At 46.0% G+C, this 23,833-nt stretch overlaps 1 protein-coding gene across 14 annotated transcripts in view; it reads right to left on the bottom strand.

The window, feature by feature from the left end:
* EHMT1 (euchromatic histone lysine methyltransferase 1) overlaps positions 1–23,833 on the bottom strand; it is a 167,701-nt gene that overhangs the window by 5,685 nt on the left and 138,183 nt on the right. For 13 of the 14 annotated variants that reach the window (XM_037879299.2, XM_037879303.2, XM_037879304.2 and 10 more), the window contains 8 exons: positions 22,990–23,144; positions 21,766–21,933; positions 21,251–21,395; positions 19,574–19,651; positions 18,308–18,423; positions 15,790–15,876; positions 10,309–10,387; positions 2,920–3,095 (listed from right to left, as the gene is read on the bottom strand). In XM_037879299.2, coding sequence (XP_037735227.1) covers positions 2,920–3,095; positions 10,309–10,387; positions 15,790–15,876; positions 18,308–18,423; positions 19,574–19,651; positions 21,251–21,395; positions 21,766–21,933; positions 22,990–23,144 — 1,004 coding nt within the window. Of the gene's footprint in view, positions 1–2,919; positions 3,096–10,308; positions 10,388–15,789; positions 15,877–18,307; positions 18,424–19,573; positions 19,652–21,250; positions 21,396–21,765; positions 21,934–22,989; positions 23,145–23,833 lie in introns of those variants that run through there. The other variant, XR_005222440.2, reaches the window with a different exon arrangement.

Raw genomic sequence — 23,833 nt, 5'->3', positions numbered from 1 at the left:
GACGTGAGCAATTAAACATGCAGGAGGCCTCAATTCTTGCAAGAGAGGATTGGGCAGGTAATGAGCAGGCTGAAAATGAAATGTTTGTGCTATGATTTAGTTGGTGTTGGTCCTGCTTTGAGCAGGGGATTGGACTAGATGACCTCCTGAGGTCTCTTCCAACCCTAATCATCTATGATTCTATTTTATGATTCTAAGATAAATAATAGATCAGTAAGCTAAAAGACAATATCTGAGTGAGCTACGATAAGAGAGGGAACACCTAGGGAACCATTTACTAAGAACAAGATAACAACGGACAAGAGAAGTCGGGAGCATAAAGATGAGGTAAGGAGTAAAGTCGAACGTGGACAGAGCATGCTGCACAGGAATTGGGTCCTGGAAAGTAACCAAGCCAATCCCAAAACGTGCAATGCTATGTATAGTAACTGCAATGAAATGTGTACCTGTATAGAAGGAAGAGGTTTGCTGTGTAACTTTGGATATATTGTACACCCTGCACGTGCCCCTCACGCTGGAGTCTGATCAGCTCAAGAGTTGTTGGAGTGTATGCCAACAAGGAAACCTCAGTGACAAGTTTGGAGTAGAGCTGAGTTCTTGGGAACCAAGCAAATAAGGTCTCACAGGCTACCCCAGCAAATGCTAACACTGGATGCCACAGAGGAAGGGTGGTCTAATGGTTACAGCAAAAGACAGGAAATCTGAGTAGCCAGATTCTATCACTGGCTCACTGTGATGTTGTCAGGGTCACTTGAGCACAGGATCTGGCCTTGATTCACATAGAATCATAGAACTGTAGGACTGGAAGGGACTTCAAGAGGTCAGCTAGTCCAGTCCCCTGCACTCATGGCAGGACTAAGTATTATCTAGACCATCCCTGAGAGGTGTTTGTCTAACTCTTATAAACCTCCAATGACAGAGATTCCACAACCTCCCTAAGCAATTTATTCCAGTGCTTAACCACTCTGACAGTTAGGAAGTTTTTCCTAATGTCCAACCTAAACCGCCCTTGCTGCAATTTAAGCCTATTGCTTCTTGTTCTATCTTCAGAGGTTAAGGAGAACAATTTACCTCCCTCCTCCTTGTAACAACCTTTTATGTACTTCAAAACTGTTATCATGTCCCCTCTCAGTCTTCTCTTCTCCAGACTACACAAATCCAATATTTTCAATCTTCCTTCATAGGTCATGTTTTTTAGACTTTTAATCATCTTTGTTGCTCTTCTTTGGACTTTCTCCAATTTGTCCACATCTTTCCTGAAATGTGGCGCCCAAAACTGAATACAATACTCCAGTTGAGGCCTAACCAGCGCGGAGTACAGCAGAAGAATTACTTCTTGTGTCTTGCTTACAACACTCCTACTAATACATCCCAGAATGACGTCTGCTTTTTTTTGCAACAGCGTTACACTGTTGACTTATATTTAGCTTGTGATCGACTATGACCCCAGATTCCTTTCCGCAGTACTCCTTCCTCGGCAGTCATTTCCCATTTTGCATGTGTGCAACTGATTGTTCCTTTCTAAGTGGAGTACTTCGCATTTCTTCTTATGGAATTTCATCCTATTTACTTCAGACCATTTCTCCAGTTTGTCCAGATCATTTTGAATTTTAATCCTATCTCCAGAGCACTTGCAACCCCTTAGCTTGGTATCATCTGCAAACTTTATGCCATTATCTAAATCATTGATGAAGACATTGAACAGAATCAGACCCAGAACAGATCTCTGTGGGACCCCGCTCAATACGCCCTTCCAACTTAATTGTGAACCACTGATTACCCTCTGGGAACCGTTTTCCAACCAGTTATGCACCCACCTTATAGTAGCTCCATCTAGGTCATATTTCCCCAGTTTGTTTATGAGAGAGTCATGTGAGACAGCATCAAAACCCTTACATCCCATGGAACTCCCTCTAACTTGATAGGGTTACACAGAGTGAGAGAAAGGGGAGCGCTGTGCTCTCTGGGGCTCATTCTTCACTGCCTGGCACCTTTTGTTGTCATTTACACCTGGGCAAAGCAAGCGTGAGACTCCACGTTTCTGATTTAGTGGAGCGGCACACCCACTCTGCACTCTACAAGAAGCACTCTACCCTATACTGCTGCATTTCAATCTGCCCAGCGGTAAATAGAGACAGTTCCTGACTTCACAAGGGGGGGTGTGCAGGAGATGAAATACATGTTTGCAAACTGCTTTGAGATCCCTGGAAGCATTAAGGGAAAGACAAACCCAGAATGCACCTCATCAGTGGGGCAAGGACATGCACAGAAGGGAAAATTCCTTCCCAACTCCTGTACCGATCCCCTTATCCCATAAGGCATGAGGCTTGCTTACCCTTACCAGAGCCTGCAATTGACTGACGACAATAAGAATACATAGCTGTTATGTAAGTGTGTTTCATCAGTGGAGCTCACAGCACTTTACAAAGGAGGTGAGCATAGTTTCTGTTCTATTTAACAATGGGGAAACTGAGGCACAGTGACTTGCCCACAGTCACCCAGCAGGCCACTGGCAGAGCCAGGAATAGGACCTAGGTCTCCCGAGTACCAGACCATTGTGCTAACCTGTAGGCCACTATCCCTTCCCCAACCATGGAATTTCCCACTCCCTGAGAAACCTAAGCAGCACACCAAGTGTTAGCTTTTTCACAGCTGCAGGTTGGGCAGATGTGTCGTTTTGGAAAGAGTCATCTCTAGCCTAGCTCCTAGATTCAGAATGACCCAGAAACCCCACAAAATTTGGAACTGATTTGCCCTTCTACTGTTCCCCAGCTGGGAGCTGGGTTTGAAATAGCAGACTCTGATTCACTGGTTCCAAATTTTGTGGGGTTTCTGGGTCATTCTGAATCTAGGAGCTAGGCTAGAGACGACACAAGGACAATTCCCAGGGGAAAGGCAGACCCTGTGGGTAGCACATACCCGATTTCCTCGCCAGCTTCGATCTGCCTGGTGCTGAAGAAGGCGATCCTGGGAAAGCGCAGGTCCTGGTGTGACATGAACACTCGCACAGGAGTGAGGTTTGGCTCACAGAGATGGTTTATAAAGCGGCTGATGTTGCCATAGAAACGAGCATCTATGCAGTACACCTCTCCATCCTAGAGGGAGGAACAGTGAATGTTTGGTTAGGTGGAGTTATTTAAAAGCAGCTGAGATACAGGTCACTTCACAGTTAACACACAAAGGAATTTCAAGATCTTTCAAAATATTGGAGTCTCGGACTCTCCTGCTTGAAGGCTTAAAAGGCCAAACCATTAAGCATTACAAAATATACATCTCTTCACAAAGCACTTAGCCTGCATGCCTGGAGGCTGTTCGAAACACTCCTGACCTGAGAAGCTGAGCGAGCAGCTCGGCTCTCCACAAACCTGCTCTGCTAAGGCACTAATCTGTTCCAGTGGTACTTCTGCTCCATGCAAACACACACCTGGTGGGTAAAAGGCCAGCAGACTCAGGAAACAGCATCTCTCCTGTCCTGCTAATTGAACGTGACAGCTGAGAAGCACAAAGCCAGAGCTCACAGCAAACACGCTACTTCCTGAAGACTACAGCGAAAGAGAGGACACAGAAATCCTCTCTTTCCCTAATGCCCTCGCAGCAGTTATCGTAATATTTTGTTTTCCTTGAAAATAAGAGACTCCCTCAGGGCTTTTTATTCCAGCGCAGAATGACTGTGCAAACTGCAAGCTTTAATTACAGAAGTTAATTTCAGTCACACAGAAGCCAAAAGCAAAAGGATCCATTAGTGGAGCTCACATCCCCTTCTGGGCAAACACCTCACAATCTTTAATGGATCAGCTGTGCCAGAATTCTACCAGCCAACTGATACAGGAGCCCCAGGAGAAGACATCTGAAGATATGAAAAAGATACACACTTGGTCTACACTGAGCAGCCTGCTACAGGTTTTAAAATTTAGCAGGCTTTGCAAGTTTAATGGTATCTACTTCAGTTTGGGGTGCGGAGAGTCAGGTCAAGGGAAGAGTCTGTTGGATACAAAGGGTTCAGAATGTCCACCTTAGGGTATGGTGAGCAACATGTTGCTCATTCCACAGTGAACGGAGAGCAATGAGAACTTGATCAGAGGGCTTTAGAGAAGGTGCCTGAGCTGTTTACACTAGAAGGGCAATAAAACCCACCACACTAGGATTTCAAAGAGGGTTTAACCCTGAAAGCTGGTCACTGCGGTGGAAAGGTTCAGCTTCTTCAGCTGTGATTCTGCGCACGAGTCTCTTCCCTGGTTTTGCATGATAAGCAGGAGTAGGGTACATGCCTGGAGCTCTGCAGGTGCATCGAGCCTGCCAACATCACCGTGTGTTGACAAAATGAGGCTCTAGTTAAGGATTCATGTCAGAAGCCAGGGAGAACCAATGTGAACGGGAAAGAGGCATGGGGGTTGTTTGCCCTCCCTCTTTTAACAAAGAGAAAGCAACATAGGAAGGGGGAGGTTGAGGGAATGGATCACACAGTGAGACTTGAGATGTGGGCCTGACCCTGCCACTCTTATGCAAGTTCTTCCTCATGGACATGGTCATTGTTGACTGCAGTGGGACCTAACTGCATAAGGAAGGGCTGCGGCAGCTGGTCCTGTGCTTGTGACATGCGAAGTCATTTCCAATACCACCGTGAATTGAACTAAAATGTCGTTCAGTAACGGGGTGAAGGATGGGCTTGTGCGGAGATGCATCACTGGGAGTCACAAGACCAGGGTTCTAGTCTCAGCTCTGCCACAGACCAGCTGGGTGTCTTTTGGCAAGTCCCTTAATCATTCTGGGCTGGGATGCGCTGGGAAATCATTGTCTTAAACACATTAACTAACCCCATGTAAAACACAATGGAGCCTTCGAATGTACATGCAATAGCCTTCATTTCCCCCGTATATTAAATGGGGAGATACCACCTAGGTCAAAGGGGGGCGTAATTCATTAACGTTTGCGATGTGCTTGAGATCTTCACATGAAAGGTTCTAAAGGAGAGTCAAGCGTTACAGTTAAAGCAGGCAACTTTCATTAGCAAGAGGCTGCAACTGATAAAACCCAATCTCGTCTTTCCCAAAGATCCCGAGAGAATGTGTGTTTCTCTGCATTTCGCTAATACAAAAAGAAGATGACGGTCCTTTTAAAAGGGGAAGCCCAGACAACATCCACTATAGTATATCCTACCCAAGAGGATTGGTCCTGCTTTGAGCAGGGGGTTGGACTAGATGACCTCCTGAGGTCCTTTCCAACCCTGATATTCTATGATTCTATGATAAGAGCAGTGAATTGGCAGAGAGTTTGGGCAATTAAACAAATGTTTGTCTTTTTTCAAACAGTGAACAGGATCTGTATGTAGGACCCAGCATGCTAAATAAATCACAGCTCATACAGCCTGGAGTGACAAATAAAGATAACTAAAATAATGCCCCTATCGCTCCTTTGTGCTACAGGGCGAACTCAAACTCAGCCATTCTCCAGTGATGCTGAGTTTTGCGAGGCTGTTGCCTGGCTGGGTGGGGCTTAGCGGCCTCTTCTTTCATAGATTTCAAGGCCAGAAGCATCCACTGCAATCATCTTGTCTGACCCCTGTACAACACGGGCCACAGAACTTCCCCAAGAATAATTCCTAGCGCATGTGTTTTAGAAAAAAATCCAATCTTGATTTAAAAACTGTCAGTGTGGGAGAATCCACCACGACCCTTGGCAAATTGTTGCAATGAGTAATTACTCTCACTGGTAAAAATTTCCACTTTATTTCCTGTTTGAATTTGTCTAGCTTCAACTTCCAGCCATTGGATCATGTTATATCGTTCTCTGCTAGATTGTTATAATTAAGTATTTGTTCCCCATCTACATACTTACCGACTGTAATCAAGTCACCCCTGAATGTTCTCTTTGTTAAGCTAAGTACATTGAGCTCCTTGAGCTATTACTATGGTTTCTAATCCTTTAATCATTCTCCTGGCTCTCCTCTGGACCCTCTCCAATTTATCAACATCCTTCCTGAATTGTAGACCCCAGAACTGGACATGGTATTTCAGCAGCAGTCACACCAGTGCCAAATACAGAGGTAAAATAACCTCTCTGTTCCTACTCACAAGGTCTCCTGTTTATGCATCCCAGGATTGCATCGGTATTTTTGGCCACAGCATCACACTAGGAGCTCATGTTCAGCTGAGTATCCACCACAACCCCCAAATCTTTTTCAGAGTCACTGCTTCCCAAGATAGAGTCCCCCATCCTGTAAGAATGGCCGACATTCTTTGTTCCGAGATGGATACATTTAAATTTAGCCATATTAAACTGCTATATTTTTTGCTTGCACCCAGTTTACCAAGCAATCCAGATTGCTCTGCATTAATGGCCCGTGCTTTTCATTATTTAGCACTCCCTCAATTTGTGTGGCATCTGCAAACTTTATCCATCATCATTGTGTGTTCTCTTCCAGGTCATTGATAAAAATGTTAAATAGCCAAGAACCGAACCCCACAGGACCCCCCCTAGAAACACACCTGCTCCATGATGATTCCCTATTTACAATTACAACCATTAGCCAGCTTTTAATTCATTTAACAGGTGCCATGTTAATTACATATTGTTCTAGATTTTTAGATCAAAATGTCATGCAGTACCAAGTCAAACACTTTATAGGAGTCTACGTATACTACATCAGCACTATTACCTTTATCAACTGAACTTGTGATCTCATCAAAAAAAAAAGAAATCAAGTTAGTCTGACAGCATCTATTTCCATAAACCCGTGTTTACTGGTATTACAGTACTCTCTTTTCATTCTTTATTAATTGAGTCTCATATCAGACTCTCCATTATCTAGCCCAGGCTCAATGTCAGGCTAATAATTAAGGTTAAGATTTTATCAAGGTTATTTTTAGTAAAAGTCAGGGGCAGGTCACAGGCAATGAAAAAAAATTCATATAAGCCTGTGACCTGTCCCTGACTTTTACTAAAAAGAGCGGTGATAAAATGGGCCTGAGGAGGGGAAGAGATCCCAAGCATGGCTGCAGGAGGGGAAGGGGGCGGGGTCCAGCTGAGAGCTGTGGGGGCCCCCCACCGCCTGCCATGGCCCAGAACGCCACAGCCCCCGCCAGCGGACAGCTCCAGCCCCGCTGCCATGGGGTGAAGCAAAAAAACGTCATGGATGTCTCTTGAACTCACGGAATCCATGACTTCTGGGACATAATCTTAGACCTACTTATAATTACCTGGGCCATCCCATTTCCCCTTTTTAAATACTGGCACAATATTAGCTTTCTTCCAGGCTTCTGGGACTTCCCCAGCATTCAAGACTTACAGAAAATCAACATTAACAGTCCAGCGAGCTCCTCCACCAAGTCTTTTAAAACTCTTGGTTGCATGTTTTCTGGACCTGCTGACTTAGAAGTGTCTAACTTTAGTAATTGCTGTTTAACATCCTCCTGAGATACTAGTGTAATGAAAAATGTGTTATCGTAGGACTACGTCATCTGTTTTCCCCCCAAACACAGAAGAGAAATATTTATGGAGCACTTTTGCCTTTTCTGCATTATTATTGCTAATTCTATTATTTCCATCTAGTAATGGGCCAATACCATTGTCAGGATTCTTTTTGTTCCTAATGTACTTAAAAAACTCCTTATTGTCCTTAACTCTGCTTGCCATAGATTTCTCCTTGTGTCCCCTTTGCTTCCTTTATTGATTTTCTACAATTCCTAGTTCCGATTTATATTCATCACTATCAACTTCCTTTATCTTCCATTTGTTATATTTAAAAAAATATATTTTTATAGCTGCCTTCACTCTCTCTCTAAACCAGGTCTTTTCTTTAACCAATACAGCCTTCTTCCTCAATTGTGGCTTTTTGGGCATACAGTGAAGTGTTCTTATACAATTCTCAATGACCATTCAACATTTTTCAGATTAAATTCTTCCTCACAGCTAATCTGGCTCATAAACTGGTTTCAATTTTGTGAAACTGGCCCTTTTAAAGTACCAAGCGTAAATATATATCACTGGTCTGGATTTTATTCTGGTTGCACCTGCTCGGCCCCTGCCCCTGGTGTTATCGAGGGCTTTGCATTGCTCTACAAATACTGCACAACACAGAAGTAGCCTCGAGGGGCTCTGGATGGACTCCTGAGCAGCTTTCCCAGTCCCTGGGAAGCAGTAAGGGGGAGGCAAGAGGAGCACCCCAAAGAGAAAATTCCCTCTACTGCAGGGTTTTCTGCATTCTAGCCTCAGGCAGAGCCAGAAATGCTGAGCAGTGCTTTCACCATTCCCCACTGGCTAGTCAGCCCAACGAAGCTGTGCCCAGATTCCAGCGAGGGCAGAACATGCCAGAGCTGGATCCTCATGGGAAGGGGACGACTGGCACACGCTACATTAGGAATGGTCTGTACTGGCAGCCGGATAAATACTGTGATCACTCCAGAGACAAAATCTTCCGATATAAGCGGTTACATGGTCTTGGCCTGGTAGCTTCAGTGACCTCCTTACAGTCACGTCTGTATGTAAGAGCTCTGCCAAGGCAAATATTTGGGATGCTCCCAAGTTTATGCATAAATCTTTCAGGTCTTCTCTGCGCGAGAGAATTAAATTGGGCAGCACTGGTGTAAAGCTATGGACACTAGGAGGGCTTTATCAGCATAGGGGATACCAGTATGCTATACCAGCAAAGGACTCCCGGCACAGATGCAGCTAGACCGGCAAAGCCGTGCTTTGTCCCACAAGCAAAACAAGCTGTGCCGGTAAAAGCAGGCTTGCCAGCAGAACTACGTCTCCACTGGGCTTCTGCTTGCACAGCGATGTGGGTCAGGAATCACACCTCTGCACAGCTTTGATGGCAGCAGTCTGTAGCGCAGGTCTGGCCTGAGTGCCAATGGCATGGCATGCCCACACTAGCTATGGTGTTTCAAGTGCATCTCTGCACTGTTCAGTGTTGGTGCAGTTGTACGGGCCACTGAGCACCTTTATTCCAGAGTTCCTAACACAGCTTCCTGAAGCAATGGCTCCTGGGAGATTCTGAAAGGCCATCTGGGAGCCCAGGAGAACGGTGGGAGAAGAGGTCAGACTCCCATAATACCATGAGAAATTAGCATAATTTCCCTTTATGGAACTCCCGGCAATTCCCTGGTGCCAGCATCGTTTCTTAGTTATTTACCCAAAAGGGAAGCCAGGATGAATGATGGGTTTCTGATCTATCGCTTACCAATCTGCCTATTGCCTACAGTGTATTTTCAATCCTAGGCCCAGTCAGCCTCATTAGCAGAGCATGCTGAAGAAACACAGGACAGATGGGGGTTGGCAGCCACGTTGAAATGCCTCAATCTAGGCTGATGGAGAGCAGGCGCAATGTGGAGATGATGGCCTGGTTAGTCTTTGGAGGAGGAGGAGGATGCAGGATGCTGCCTACTAGCTAACCCTTAGATGAACAGATTGACCCTGGGCATTTAAGTGACGTTTACCAGAGAGGTTGGTCCTTCTACTTTTCTGATTTCAGAGCATCGGCTACAAGACTCCTCACTGGATCCTTCTTTAGTGGTTGGAGAGGCCCCTCCCCTTCTTAAAGACAAAGCCTCTTTTCACATCTCTAACCACCAAACCAATATGGAAGCAGGATGGAAGCTGGTTTGCAGCTCCCCACAGAAAGTTCCCCCCATTCTCCTGCAGTCACCAGCATCACCTTGCTGCACGTTTGCTCTTGCCAAGGACAGTTTCACATAAAGCTTTCACTCAGACTTTTAAAAGTGAGTTTAAAGCCCCTGAGAAAGGAACAAGCTGATGGCTCGAGGGACACCAGTCCTTCTCGGACCAGAAGCAGCACACCCAGCAGCGCAAGCTTCCCCACACTGCCCTGCCAGGGTACCAGAAGTCGAACCTGAAAGGTCCTTTACCGGTGAACTGGTATTTCAGTCTATCAGCTCATTAATTGGTGATCTCTTTAATAAGGCTGCCAACATGGGTGCTGGTTAGTACGAGCTGGGAGGGTGGGCTTTGCTACAGAGGTACTTGGACATTAGAAATCAGACCGAGACAACCAATTTAATTCACACAGCCATCAGATGGGACTAACTTGCAATGACTATCGACCTGAGCTGCATTCAAACTGCTGACCTAACTCAGTCAGGCTTTGTACCCTATTACCAATCCCCTGAGCCATGCAGTCCACGCTTTACTTAGCTGTGAATAGATTTCGGTTACCGTGAGGTGAGAAGTGCTTTTCCTCTCCCAAGCTCTCGGACTGCTCTGCCCATCAAGATGGGGACACATTTTCTTTTAGCTCTTTAGAGTAGCAAACGCTGGCTTTTGTTTTGCCAGGGAGTTCCTTGAACACCCTACCTTGTTGTCAAGGTCAAAGAGGTAGGAGTCCTCTTCACGTACGTCTGCCTCTGAATCGGAAATCAGCTCTCCGACGTACCTGACGGATGAATGGGAAATGCAGCAATGAGATGCTTGTGCAGATGCTAGCTTGGATTTTAACACCTTGCCTCTCGTGTACAAAGTAAAGAGTGAAAGTGACAAATCAGCTAGTGTCAATCAGCATAGGTCCATCAAAGCCAGTGGAGGGATGCTGACTGACACTAGCTGAGAATTTGACCCCACATCTTTAAAATAAAAAACAAAATTCCTTTACTCAAGTTACTGCTAATACTTTTGAACATTAAATGTGAATTTTAAAAAAGGATATACTTTTCCCCATCCAAGCTGTTTCCTTTTGCAGTTCTCTCAGCTGTCCAGTAACAACAGACTAGTTAGTTTTGCTTTTGTTTAGTGTCCACTGACTTTCTGGTTCTCATGTCCAGTATTGCAACACTTGGGTTGCACACACCGTAAGAGGATGTTTACATACCAATGCAAAACTGTTTGCTTTGGAATGTGCAAAAAAAAATGGAAATATTGTTGATCATAGAAGCTACTTATTTAAAGCCTTGTCTTACCATCCCCTAGAAGTCGACAGTACGTTAACCTGATAATGTCCCTTTAAGTAATTGGGCCTCCTACCACCTGCAAATCAGGAGTATGACTTTATCTGAGTCCTAACACTCGTAACAGCACTTTCAGCTTCCACGCACTTTCCCAACATTAACTATGTGCATCTACCCTTGTGATGTTAGCATCTGACCCGAGGGCCCTGGAGATGAAAGCCTGAAACATTAACCCTGAGAACAGCCAAACATTCCATAACAGAAAGGGCGTTCAGATGCAGTTCCTGACCTCGAGCAGTCTGGCACAGAATTGCTATATCAGGCTAGGATGCCGACTGCACGTGGAAACCTATCATCTTGCCTTCAGTGCATCTTGGTATCTATTAACCACTCCTGTGTGGCTGCAGCATTACTGGAAACCACAAAATCATTAGTAACCTAGAGCAATAGGGGATTATGGATGGAGCAAAACTGCTTTAGTGTCACACAGTAGCCAAAACCGAAGGCAGCTCAAAAGCAGCTGAAAAATGGCACACGGAAAAGCATTTTATTTTGTGACACTCCTTTTGATAAGCAATTCTGAGACCAAAACATTAGTTAAAACGGAAGTTGAGATGTAGCTTTTATGTTCCTTTAGGGCCCAATTCTGCAACCCCTCTTCGCTTTCAGCAGTACTTACTCATGCATATAGTCCGACTGATTTCCCAGATCAGAAGTCAGTGGAAAGATTCGCATGTTATTCTGTTATTCAGTAGCACTTATCTATCTATCTATATCTTAAGGGCTTATATGGTGTCCGTCACTTAGGTATCTGAGCACATTCCATATAAAAATCAATAGCAAAGTCAAGACCCGATGGAGTCTCTGGCTCTTCTCCCTTTTTGGGGTAAAAATTCTGCTTGGCACAGGTTGTTTCTATGGCGGGATGGGGGTCAAATCACAAAACATATGAGGTATGGAAATGGAATCACCAGCCCCCTTAGCTCTGTCCCTGTGTCCCACCAACCTGAACAACCTCTTTAAAAGCTATTATAACCACATGTGAACATTCTGAAATTAACAGAGACATTATTAGCAAGGAAACGATACGCTGTAGATTCAAATCAATTCTCCCTGGAGAGCTAGTTGCACATGGAGCTGGTAACATGAGCACCTGCTTCAGAGAAGGAGTGATTCTGGCATTGTGGAGCCATCTTTGAAGAGTGGGCATGGGTTAACTGACTGTATGTATGTGGAGGGGCCTATGACCTACATTTCACTAGGCAGAATATAGTTCCAAGGACCTACATATAATGTAGACATGGCAGCAGGAACCGGAGGTTTCTGTAGTGGAGACGTATGTAGCAACCGTTCTCAGCCTGTGGTCTATGGTGCAATGGTCTATGTGGTTCTCAGCCTGTGGTCTATGGTAACTGGGGAAGAGCTGGCTTGTCTAGCTCTTCTTGTTTCCAGCTGACAAACTGCATTTGAAGACAGCTAAATGCTTCCCATGCAAGCCATTGCTGTGTTTTGCCAGGGGGATGTTTTGCAATCAAGGTAGCTTGAGTGATCGTGAACGGGAGGTGGAAGACCATCAGTTAAAATCTGCTCCAGACTATTGAGGAGAAGGGATCTGTGAATTCTAGGTGTATAAGAAGGGCATTTTGCACAGCAAGGACTTGTCTGCATGGGGAACAGACTGAAATAGCTATCAAAGACTAAGCAATTCCACAACAGCTATTCCAGATCAGAGAGCTCCCTGTGTGTCCACTCTATTCTGGAATAAAAGTAATTTCTATTCCAGAATAATTACTCTGCTCTGAAAGCACACTAACTATGCTGGAATAGTGATTTTTACCCTGGAACAGAATGTCCACAAGGGGAGCTATTCTGAAGTAGCTATTGTGGAATAGGTTATTCTGCAATAGCTACTCCAGTCAATTTCTCCCTGTAGACAAACCTTAAGGTGTGTGAACACTGGGGTTTCTTTCCTTATGGGAACAAGGTGAGGGAGGCGCAATTCCATGCACTGCATATAGATGGTTAAAGGTAATAAGCTTAGTGTGGCTGGCTCACCAAAGGAGGGTGAGCTGAAGACTGACCTATGGTTATATTGGAGGCACATAGTGCAGGCATGTTACGTATTCATTCAGAGTTGGTTAGTATGTGGTTCTTTTTTGTAATGGAAAAGAGTTACAGTGTGACAGGTGAAAGGGTGCCATGAGTCGTGGATAGGGATAAGATGACCTAAAGTGGCTTGTGGTATCTTCACTCAACTCTGCAGTCCCAGAAATGTTACATGTCTGACCATTTTTATTACACCTTTACCTTAATTTTAAATTTTCTGGCATTCATGCCTTCTCCTGTTTAAAATTACACTTCTCTAATCAGCTATTCCTCAAATAACTTGTGCATTTACTCTAGTGTAGTGAGGCAGAGTGGCTTCCCTCCAGTGCAGAGGGATTAACTTCCCTTGGGTGGCACAGCTAATCCCCTCACGGCCCCCTCGCAGGAAGTGCAGGGGCGGGTTAGGAAGTATAAAAGTAGGGCCCTGAGCTCAATTGTGCCAGACCATGGAAGGAGGCAGACGTCCCAAGCAGAGAGCCGAGCCCTCAGCAAGGTCCAGGACCAATCAACACACTGCCCGGAAGACCCCGGGGAGAGACCGGAGGGAGGGTCGCCCAACCGCGAACCAGAGCCCGGCAGTGATGGAGCGGCACCAGCAGAAACTGGTAGGAAGTAGCCCAGGAAAACAAGACTTTGGTCTGGTTGTGCTTCCGGGATGCGAGGTAGCAACCCCGTTTCCCTCCTGACCCTGTAGTGGGATCACCTGCCACTGTCAGGGCTCTGGGCTGGGACGCAGTGGAGCAGGCTGTGCCTGGGTCCCCCATCCCACCTTATACTCTGCAAATGGCCAAATACAAAACTTTAGGCCAAGACACCTGAGCCAGTGACTGCTGGTCGCTCAGCCCAGACCCCCAAAGGGGCCTGACCCCAAGACTATGTGGTTGTTGCCTGCCCCAGCCAGGAGGTTGCGGGCTATAGACAGCTTGCTTGTCCTGCCCAAAGGGCCAGAGCCCCAGACTGTGGTTGCCTGCCCCAGCCAGGAGGCTGCGGGTCAAAGACTGTGTAGATGCTCAGCCCAGATGCAGAAGGCCTAAGCCCTAGACTTTGGCTATTTGCCCCAGCCAGGAGGATGAGGCCATAGACTGTTTCATTGCTCAGCCGCCAGACCATGAGATGCCGGCATCATAGACTAGTAGTGTGCACCCCAAACAGAGACTGAGGATCCCTGCCGACCGGCTGTGTGCAGCCACAAGTCAGGACACCCCGATGAACTTTTGGCCCATCTACCGACACCCTGATGCCACCTGGAGGGAGCACCGTGGCCGTGACAGGAAGGAACCCTTTATTTGTGAAGAGTTGATGCTTTCCCCTCCTTCTTACTGGAACCAGTTGATCTCTGGCACAAGTTTAGCTCTGGACTTTGAATGTTCCATCTGGGCAGAAAGCCCTGTTCTCCAGCCCAGCTGGAAGATGGATCTCAGGAACAACCCAGGCAGGGTTTGGCTTTGGGCCTGAAACATGAAAGCACCCTCAAGGCCATTAGAGCTTCTAATGAGCTTTTGCAGCAAGGCAGGTGCAGGACAACTTTACCAAACTACTGCTGAATTTATTTAGTTATATTTCTGCTACTATTCAGACTTTGCAGGCTCAGATTTCTCAGAGGTAATACCTTTACAATTAATTCCCTGCCCCATCCCAAAATACCGTGAGGCATCCATGACATACTGTTAAGAAACAGAGATCCTCCTTTCATGGGAAGAACAGGAGCCTGGCCTTGCTCAGAACAAAGCTGAATGGGTCATTTTCCAAAAATCACTATGAAGAATCACCACCACGCTAAAGCCTAATAAATCACTGGTTCAAACAGGAATGTATTTTTGGTAACCATACATAAATTATAGCAATCATTTTCTTTCTTAGGCCCTGATTCAGCCAAGCACGTCACATGTTTAACTTTAAACATCCACTTAAGTGCCCTGCGGAGTCAGGGTCCAAACCAGAACTTCGGTACTGGAGAAAACCCTTAATTGTATCACACTGACTAGAGACTGGCCTACCCCAAAGCACGGGCTCCAGAGATATCGATGCACCTCCGACCCCTCAGACTTTGGGATGTTCCAGACGTGAATTTTGCAGTTTGAGCCCATCTCCAATACAAATTAAATGGATTACTTCTACCACCGCCTTGCATTTTCCATATCACTGCTCGTTTGGGCTACACAATCAAAGCTTTCAGAGCTTAAACCAACGTCTCTCAGGCATATCTATCAATACAGCAGTCACTGTGACAAAGGCAAAAGCCCCGATTCAGGAAAGCATTCCTGTTCTGGACAGCACTTAAGCACATGTTTAAATTTCACTGCTGTCAAATGGATTTAAGCACATGCTTGTGTGCTTTGCTGAATTAGGGCCATAATGTGGAATTTATGAGACTACTCTCATTCCAAGGTGACGCATGGAGGTCACTAAGGCAGGGTGGCTTATTGAACCGTAAACTCCAGCAGAATGGGGGAAAGCTTGAAATATGTTCTTACTGCTTAGGGAATGTCCACTTCGGGGATGGATCACTTGATGATTACCTGTTCTGTCCATTCCCTCTGAAGCACCTGCATTGGCCACTGTCGGAAGACAGGATACTGGGCTAGATGGACCTTTGGTCTGACCCAGTATGGCCGTTCTTATATACTTAGGCTAGATGGCTCTGTATGAAGCAATTTCTTTCTGCATGCACCTCTCCCTTCAATAAGGAGCATTCTAATTTGGGTGCATGATGCCAATTGCCCAACACACCATCAGAATTCACGAGCTGATGCTTTCTTTGTGAGCTACTCTAAGCCGACGAACTTACTCGCACACGAACGTTCCCAAGGGGATGTCCTGCATCGACCGCACGCCCCAGCCCATCTTTTGCGTTCGATAAAGCTGCAATCGAACCCTGAAAGACAAGAAAAGGGGTCCCATTAATGGCATCAGAGGAGGCGCTCTGCAGAAAGGCATCCGCTCTTTGGGGAGGGGAGCGTCACACAGAAATTGCAAATTTAATCAGAAAACATTAATTGCAAGAGACAATTTCTAATTTTGTCACCATGTGACCCCAGTTCCTTGCACCCCAGGATCTGCTCCCTCTGTTAATGCGAAAGGAAGGAAGGAAAACCAGGTGCAAACTGGCTGGTGGCACAGCAAGAGGGGGAAGCAGCGACTATGTGGCAGCTCTCCTTTATCCTCATCCTGCAGAACCCCCTTTATCACACTCCATGGGGAGTGGGCTCGGTGCCTGGGGATGGGGGCACTATGGGACTCGGTGCTCTCCATGGTACTATCCCCCCTTAAACCTCTGGGGATTTACACATGGGATATAAACGTCAGCTACCAGCTTCTCTTCCCTCCTGCACGTTCCCCATCCACACAATGGAAGGAGGAGAAGTTTGAGGAGAAGTCGGCAGGAGCCCATGGTAGCGTGACTGTGGCTAGTGTGCTGCAAAGGAGGGGATGGAGATGGAGCAGTACCAAGAACGGCCTGGATCACTACACAGATATTCCTTCCCTCTGCCGAGAGCTGGAAATTTGGCAGGTCCCACTCATTCCTACCTAAGCCACTAGCTGAAAGCTAGGAAGTAAACTCTGTAACTTGAAACTTGCTGGGTTTCCTGGCCCCTATATACAGCCTATACAACTAGACTCAGAAAAGACCCGTTAGGTCCTCCACTGCATTGCCCAGCCACTGCTGGAATATTTCATAGGAGCATCTTATACTTAACATTCTCCAGGAATGCTGATCCCCTGCGGGAGCCTAACGCCACTTGCACAGACTCCATTGTTGGGGGGGAAAATCCTGATGCTCCCCTATTTTTTCCTTTTCTTAAATTCACCCCATTGCTTCTTTTGATATCCCCTTTACATCGCATTATATTAAATGATCCCTCTCCCTCCATGGCACTTCATACCCTGGGCAGACAGTACCAGGAGCACAACCCAAGGCAGACAGGCTTTCCTTGGCACTAGCAGCTTCAGAAAATGTGGTCACACCGTGCCTCAGGCCTGAGGAAGCCGCATTCTGCTTTGCCTCATTCATCACCAGTAAAACAGGCAGCTGAGTTTTGGATTCCGGACGCTGGGATGATGCGGGAAGCGCAGGGAATATCGCTTGCTTTTCAGACACCAGGCAGAGCTGGTAGGCCTGCCAGAGGGAAACATGCGCTCTGACATGTAACATTAATTTGGAGCAGATTTGATAAGGGAAACACTGAGAATGAAGAGGAAGCACCCAGGCATCATTACTAAGCAGCCTCTTTGCAGATCAAAAGCCAGGAGTTATCCCTGATTCCTCCAGGGAGGACCACAGAGCTCTGGGAAATATCTGACCTTATCACAGGCTCCTCAGGGTCTTATCACTCAACTTCAGCATCAGCTTACAGAGCCACCCTGCCTCCCTTAGCAAGACTTTAACAAACAGGGCACAATAGTGACAAACCTATTTGCACAACTCCTAAATGAACAAACACGTTGTGCCGACCAGGAAAAAAAAACGAGAAAGCGCGGCCAAGAATTTCATCAGGAAAGTCTCCTGAGTGGGGTTTTTTTCTTTAATAAATTTAAAATTTTCATCAAAATTTCAAAGTTAAAACACTTGCAATCAGTTCCTTACAAAATAAAACCAAACCAAATCACCGACAACATCAGTTTAACCTAGAGTCCGTTCTCCATAACATCCCTTCCCCTGTTTTAAAGGAGACCGCCAACGTTACCAAATGGGGTCCCTAAAGTTAAAGGCTTACATCCATACTTCAGCAACACAATACAAACAGTGTGACTGACAGCACTAAGTCAATGGGTGCTGAGCATCTCTGGAAACAAATAGATCAGATCAGTTACATAGGAACTTTAGGAACCCAGGTCCGTAAGCTTTGGCCTACACTTCTGATATAAACAGCTAACCTATAATTTTGATATAAATGGCTATGTTTCTTTCCTTATTATTATTCTATTTTCCCCAAAGACCTTACCCTGAAAGCCGCATCTGAACTGCCAGTGAAGCGACCACTTACTTAAAAAAAAAAAGAAAAAACAACAACAGAAGCAACTAATAAATTGTACGTTTGGGTTGACTAAAGAACACAGAGGATCCAAGTGTCTAGGCCAGTGTCAAGGTGGTCTTCCCAGCTGATCTCACAACCCTGCTGTTGTTTCATGCTCACTAGCAGGATCCAGAGGCTTGGCTCTGGTTTACCTCTTTCGATGATGATATAGCTGCCCCATTTCTCCCTCATCTTTGGGAATCTTTCCTTTTACAGACAGACTAGAGTAGATAGGCAGGGAGCTTTATTCCTTTTAAAATAATGATCCAAATCAGGAGCCTTCTCTCTCACCTGAGCCCATTCTGCACTACCCGATTCCGGCAGTTTCGCCAACATGAGCAAGCGTGGTTACACTCAAAGATCAGAGGTGGCTCAGACATGTTGAATTCAGGCAGGAGTCGGCCATCCTGGAGAAGAGACATGAGATCAGGACTGGATTAATTGTGTATTCCTGTATTCTTTTGCAACTGGAAATAAAGCTGGAAAGCTCCAATCCAGAGCTGAATTTCCCCAAAGTTTAAACCAATCTAGAGCTCATACACCGGTTCCCATCCATCTTCTAGAGTTGACTCAGATGACAACATATATCCCTATCCAAACTTCCCCAAAGTCTGAGGGAGCTCTGCACCATTATCAGAAACAGAGGACAGGCAATAAACAAAAAACAGTACTTTGCATGCAGTGCTATTCAGCTGCAGATCTCAAAGTGCTTTACAGAAGTGTGCATGCATCTTTAGCCACATTTTGCAACTGGGGAAGAGAGAATCTGTGGTACAGCCTGGACTAGAACCCAGGTCTCCGGACTCTGAGGCCAGCACTCGTGTCACTGGACCCCCTTTCTTCCCATAAGAAGCCCCTCTAAGTACCCTCCAGTTACATGGAGATGAGACGGTGGCAGATAGTGCACCACATGTAAGAAATTTGGACATAAATGCTCAAAGGATACAAGCAGTGAAGTCACCTCGGACTGTGAAGCCTGTTAAAGCTCAGTTAAAAGGGACACCTGGCAAAAGCCAGGAGATACCAAAATTCCCAAGGGAGAAGCCTGCAGAGATTCAGGGAACGTGGGATCTTAGTGGAACCTGCCCAAGGATTAACCTCCAAGCCTCCCTGGAGGATTTAAGCATATATACACAAAACACTAGAGAAGCCACCTAACAACCCTGTAATTAAACTGCCTCCACTCAGCCTTCACAGGAGGTGGATCAGAGTAAATAAAGGAAAAATAAAACATCCCTAGTCCCTTCCCCTCATTTATAAATTACAGAAACACTTAAAGACCAAACAGCTCACACTACAGTCTTCCATGGGGCTTGCATCCTGGGCGCGGATTGTTACCCACGTGATATACAGTGTCTATAATTAATGGCTCCACTGGTATAGAAGTAACGCAAGTTTCAGATTTATTGCGTCTTTTGCCATGTACACACTGAAGCCAAGATTACAGTCTTCAGTATTTTATATACTGGAATTTAGAAAATGTTAAGAAGTTTTTAAAATGAAGGGTTATAATACGTGAATATCAGCCAAGCCAAACATGAAGTTCCAAGTCCTCACCTTGTCATACCAGCAGCGCATACTGAGTTGGCCACACATGCAGTTGCTGGAGGAGCAGTCATCGATGCACACACAGTACTGGAAGGGAGAAACAAGAGCAGATCCAATTCTCACACAAGTGCAAAAGAAAGACCAAATTGGTTAAATGGGCTGTAAAGGAAACCGCTACCAACTTCACTATTGATATACCCCATCCTCTCCCAAACACCAAGTATATGGGGGCCTCCCAAGTATCTAAAAAATAGGCACAATTCCCTCCCTCTCTCTCTCATCAGACAATAGCACAATCAGCTTCACTGGTTTCACAGGACTTTTTGTTTGCTCATTTTTGTGGGTGACATTACTGAGGGGAAGCTAGATCACAGAAAGGAATTTTGCAGTTAGTTCGGACAGGGGGTGATCCTGTGTCCATTTTTCTCTCGCGCAGGAGTGAATTCCAGTGTAGCTCCAGCTCCTGTGAAAGTTCTCTCTCCGGCGCTCATGACCCAACCCACCAGCTGGCAGGGTCACTGTGGGACAGCGGAAAGCAGCTGTCATGGGGAGTCAGGGTCACAGAAGGCACGGTGATTTCTCAAGTAGGTAGGGCCAGTCGACTGGAGGGCTCTGAATATCAGAGACACAAGCCTTGAACTGGATGCCAGTTCACTGGGGAGACAGTATAGCGAGTGGAGCACTGGGGCAATGTGTTCCTGGCAGCTTGTACTGCTAAGTAGATGGGCTACTGAATTCTGTACCAATTGGAGGTTTTTCAGGGCATGTGGCTTCATCCCTGGATACAATGAGTTGCAAGAATCAAGCCTGGGAAGCCATGAATGCCTGATTGTCTCTCTAGGATATTCTACAGGGCTCATAACTATGGCACCAGAACACACAGCCTTCATGGATATTACACAGAACAACACAATCAACAGCATGGATTATTACTATTGCAAAATATTACTTTGCTCATCTACGGTTGCTGTCATCGGAGGATCTACAAACATTGACTAATTAAAGCCTCACTACACCTCAGAGGAGTGTAAGGGCTACATCAGAACCATGAAATGCAGCTATCTCCAGAGTGGGATGTCATGTGCAGTTAGCAGCAGTTTAAGAAAGGAAGGGATGAAGAATCCTACATTCAAGAGAAACAGCTGGGGGAATTTAGGGAGGCAGAGTCCAAATGCCTAAGCTGGAATTTTGCCAGCACACTGGGGTTAAACACCCCAGTTCTTACTGAAAATGCCATAGGGTTTTCAATTCTGACAAAATGGAAAGGATCGTGGGTTTTCTCTCTCATCTTAAAACTCACACATACATCATCACAGCGCCTCTGAGGCTTGACTTTCAAATTTCCATGGAACAAAATGTTTTCTCAGTTCCAAGGAGCAGTGGGAGGAATTTCCGTTCTTCTATTGCAAAAAGATCTATACCAACAAGGTGGAGGAGGCAAGTGTGTAACTGGAATACAAGCACACAATCAAGCTGCTCAACCACGTTTGCTCTTATCACTGCGTCCCCCTAGAGAGACGGACGGACACACGCACAAACACCTCTTCCTATAGGAACACATCTCTGCAGTGCACACTCCAGCTGGCTCTCTGATCAGCACACAGCAACCTCTCTAACAATATTCCGTACCACGTCAGGAGAGGCCCACCCAGCCACCCACGCACGTATGTACCTGGCCCATCTAACCTGCAAATGAGTGATGTTTCTATCAATGTTCATTGGGGAGGTCACACAGTTCTGAGAAACGTATTTGTAGTTGGTGGGGCAAGGCTCGCTGTCCACTGAATTGATGCATGGAATTGGGATCCTCTCGTAACCCCGGGCAATGTCTCTGTCACAGCAGGGGAAAGATAGGGAAGAAAACAATTGCTTTATGCAACAAAGATACCATCCTCCACTCCCCAAAACAATCTGGTGATTACAAAATCAACAAGTGCAGCTTGAGCGGCATCCTGAGCAGAATTTGATCTCTGAATATTTAAGGTTGAAAGGAACTCGGTTTCATTCTGAATCCGTTTTTCCAACTGGACGTATAAATTATTACTTCCTGTTGGATCATTCCATATGGATGATACATTCATAAATACCAGCCCTGATTCAGCACAAGCTTAAAAGCTAAGTGCCTTCCCAAATCAGGGCCTCATCCTCAACCCAGAGAGCTTGCACTTGACAGTCACTACAGAGGCTAGCTGGACTCTCACCTGCTCACCGTCTTCTCTATCTGGGCAGGTTTGTCAGTAGATGATTCTCGGATTGTCTTGTTCATCTGCAGAGCCACCCAGACCTGAGAGTTGAGGCTCGAGCACTGGAGTGGAGTCTCACCTTCCTTGTTCTTCAAGCTGACATCCGAGCCATGGGAGAGAAAGAGGCTGCAAAACAGCAACAACAATAGATAACCCACCCAGAAAGAACTTACCAGAGGCAGAAGAGTCAAATGGCATTCTGCAGCCACTGCTTAAGGTCGCATTAGCAGGACCACTCTCTCGAGAATGATGAATCAGAACAGGTTCCACCAGTATAGAAAGTAACCACCTCGATTCCCTTTTTACAAAGCTGGTTCATTGAACAACACTTTCTAAAGGTGGGGGTTAATTTGGAAGCTGGGTAGAGCAACAGATTGGCACATCAGCCGGCCAATTCTAGAGTGCTGCGTCCAAATCCCGCCTTACATCAGGCACAAAAAGGGAGTTTGCTCATAACCAGCCTAGTTACAAATGGACACGAAACTAGGGGCCTCGGCACCACTGAAGTCCAATTGAAGCCATATTTTGAGGACATAAATGGAACTTTAAAAAGGGGCAGAGGCCTTGAGCTAGTTCTTTGTACAGGGGTGAATTTCACCCTCTAGACGGAGCTCTCGCTCACTAACTGGGATTGCTGCATGCATTGTAACACAGGGAAAGCATTCAGGACCTCCAATTGACTGCTCTGCAAATGGAGTGGCCCTGCATCCCATGTCCCTATAAATGGTGCTAGGAACCGTCACAAGCTCCACTCGCATGCTTACAAAAACTCAGCCTGCTTCTCCACTGCCTTGTGCTTCGCGTAGTCATTTACAGCCGTGCATGTGCTACTGAATCAGGTCACTAGGGCCCGGTTCTCATTTACTCAAAGGCCCCTTTACACCACTCTGGCAGTGAAAAGGAGCCTTACAGTGGATGCAATTTTAATGTGTGTCATTTACGGCCCCTTTCCACTGCCAGAGTGGTGCAAAGGGGTCTTGGTGTTAATGAGGATCAGCCCCATGTATTTCTCCCCCACTTTGCTCGGGTGCAAAGCAATGTAGAATCAGGCTCTTCATCCTATTTTGTTTCGTGTTCAAAAGCAAAGGCATTTCATAGCACTCCTTCACTTGCAAGCCAGTGTCCAAATGAGAAGTGAACAAAGTAACAAAGGAAAGCGGGGGTGGCAGGAGCCGTACTTACACAACACACTCATAGCGGTTCTCTCTGGCTGCGATGTGCAGTGGCGAGTCTCCATGAATATTTACTGCATGTAAATCGCACTTAGCAGCCAGCAATATCTCCGCTATGTCAACACAGCCAGAAAAAGCTGCCCAGTGCAAACAAATATTCTCCTCCTGGAGGGGAAAACACAGGAGAGGCTGTTTAGTGCACTAAGATCCCACCACTTTGGGACTCCACTGTCCTTAGCTCTGTAGCTATGGCATTTAACACATGGCCGGCCTTCTCCTTTATTGGAGTCTCTCTCACTCAGAGAGCACAACCCTGCAACAGGCAGGCAGGGAGTTCTCAGCACAGCCGCCTCCGTGCTCACTGGAGATGGCGAGGCTACAGCTAAACTCCTGCCTTGCTCTCTTCGTCTGTACAGACGAGTCATTTGTCTCTAAACCACAGGACGATCTGGATCGATCCACAGGGAGATATGACAGATGCAAACGAGCCCCAGGGAAGGGCTAGGAGCTGAACCATCCAAACCAGACCTGTAGCAAAACTAGACCATCTCCTGACTCTACAATATCAAAGACAGCGAGCCCGGGGGAACAAGCAGAGCACAAGCTGTAGGGTACAAAGGTCTGAAAAGCAAGACGCCAGGCACAGGGAGAGCAAACTGATTTCAGGCATCTCTTAAATGCACCATGTACCAGTCTCTCACTAGAGCACTAGAAAGAAGGGAACCCTAATCTTGCTGATTTAGATGTTTTAAGTGATGATCCTATTACTGTGTAATTTGTAGTACACCTTGGAATCCTTCAGCATGACAAGCACAAGAAAGGCTGATTGTGACGACATAATAGTGATGATGATT

The sequence above is a fragment of the Chelonia mydas genome, chromosome 16 (genome assembly GCF_015237465.2).
Source record: "Chelonia mydas isolate rCheMyd1 chromosome 16, rCheMyd1.pri.v2, whole genome shotgun sequence".
Lineage (NCBI taxonomy): Eukaryota > Metazoa > Chordata > Testudines > Cheloniidae > Chelonia > Chelonia mydas.
This window is presented reverse-complemented; position numbering and strand designations above follow the sequence as displayed.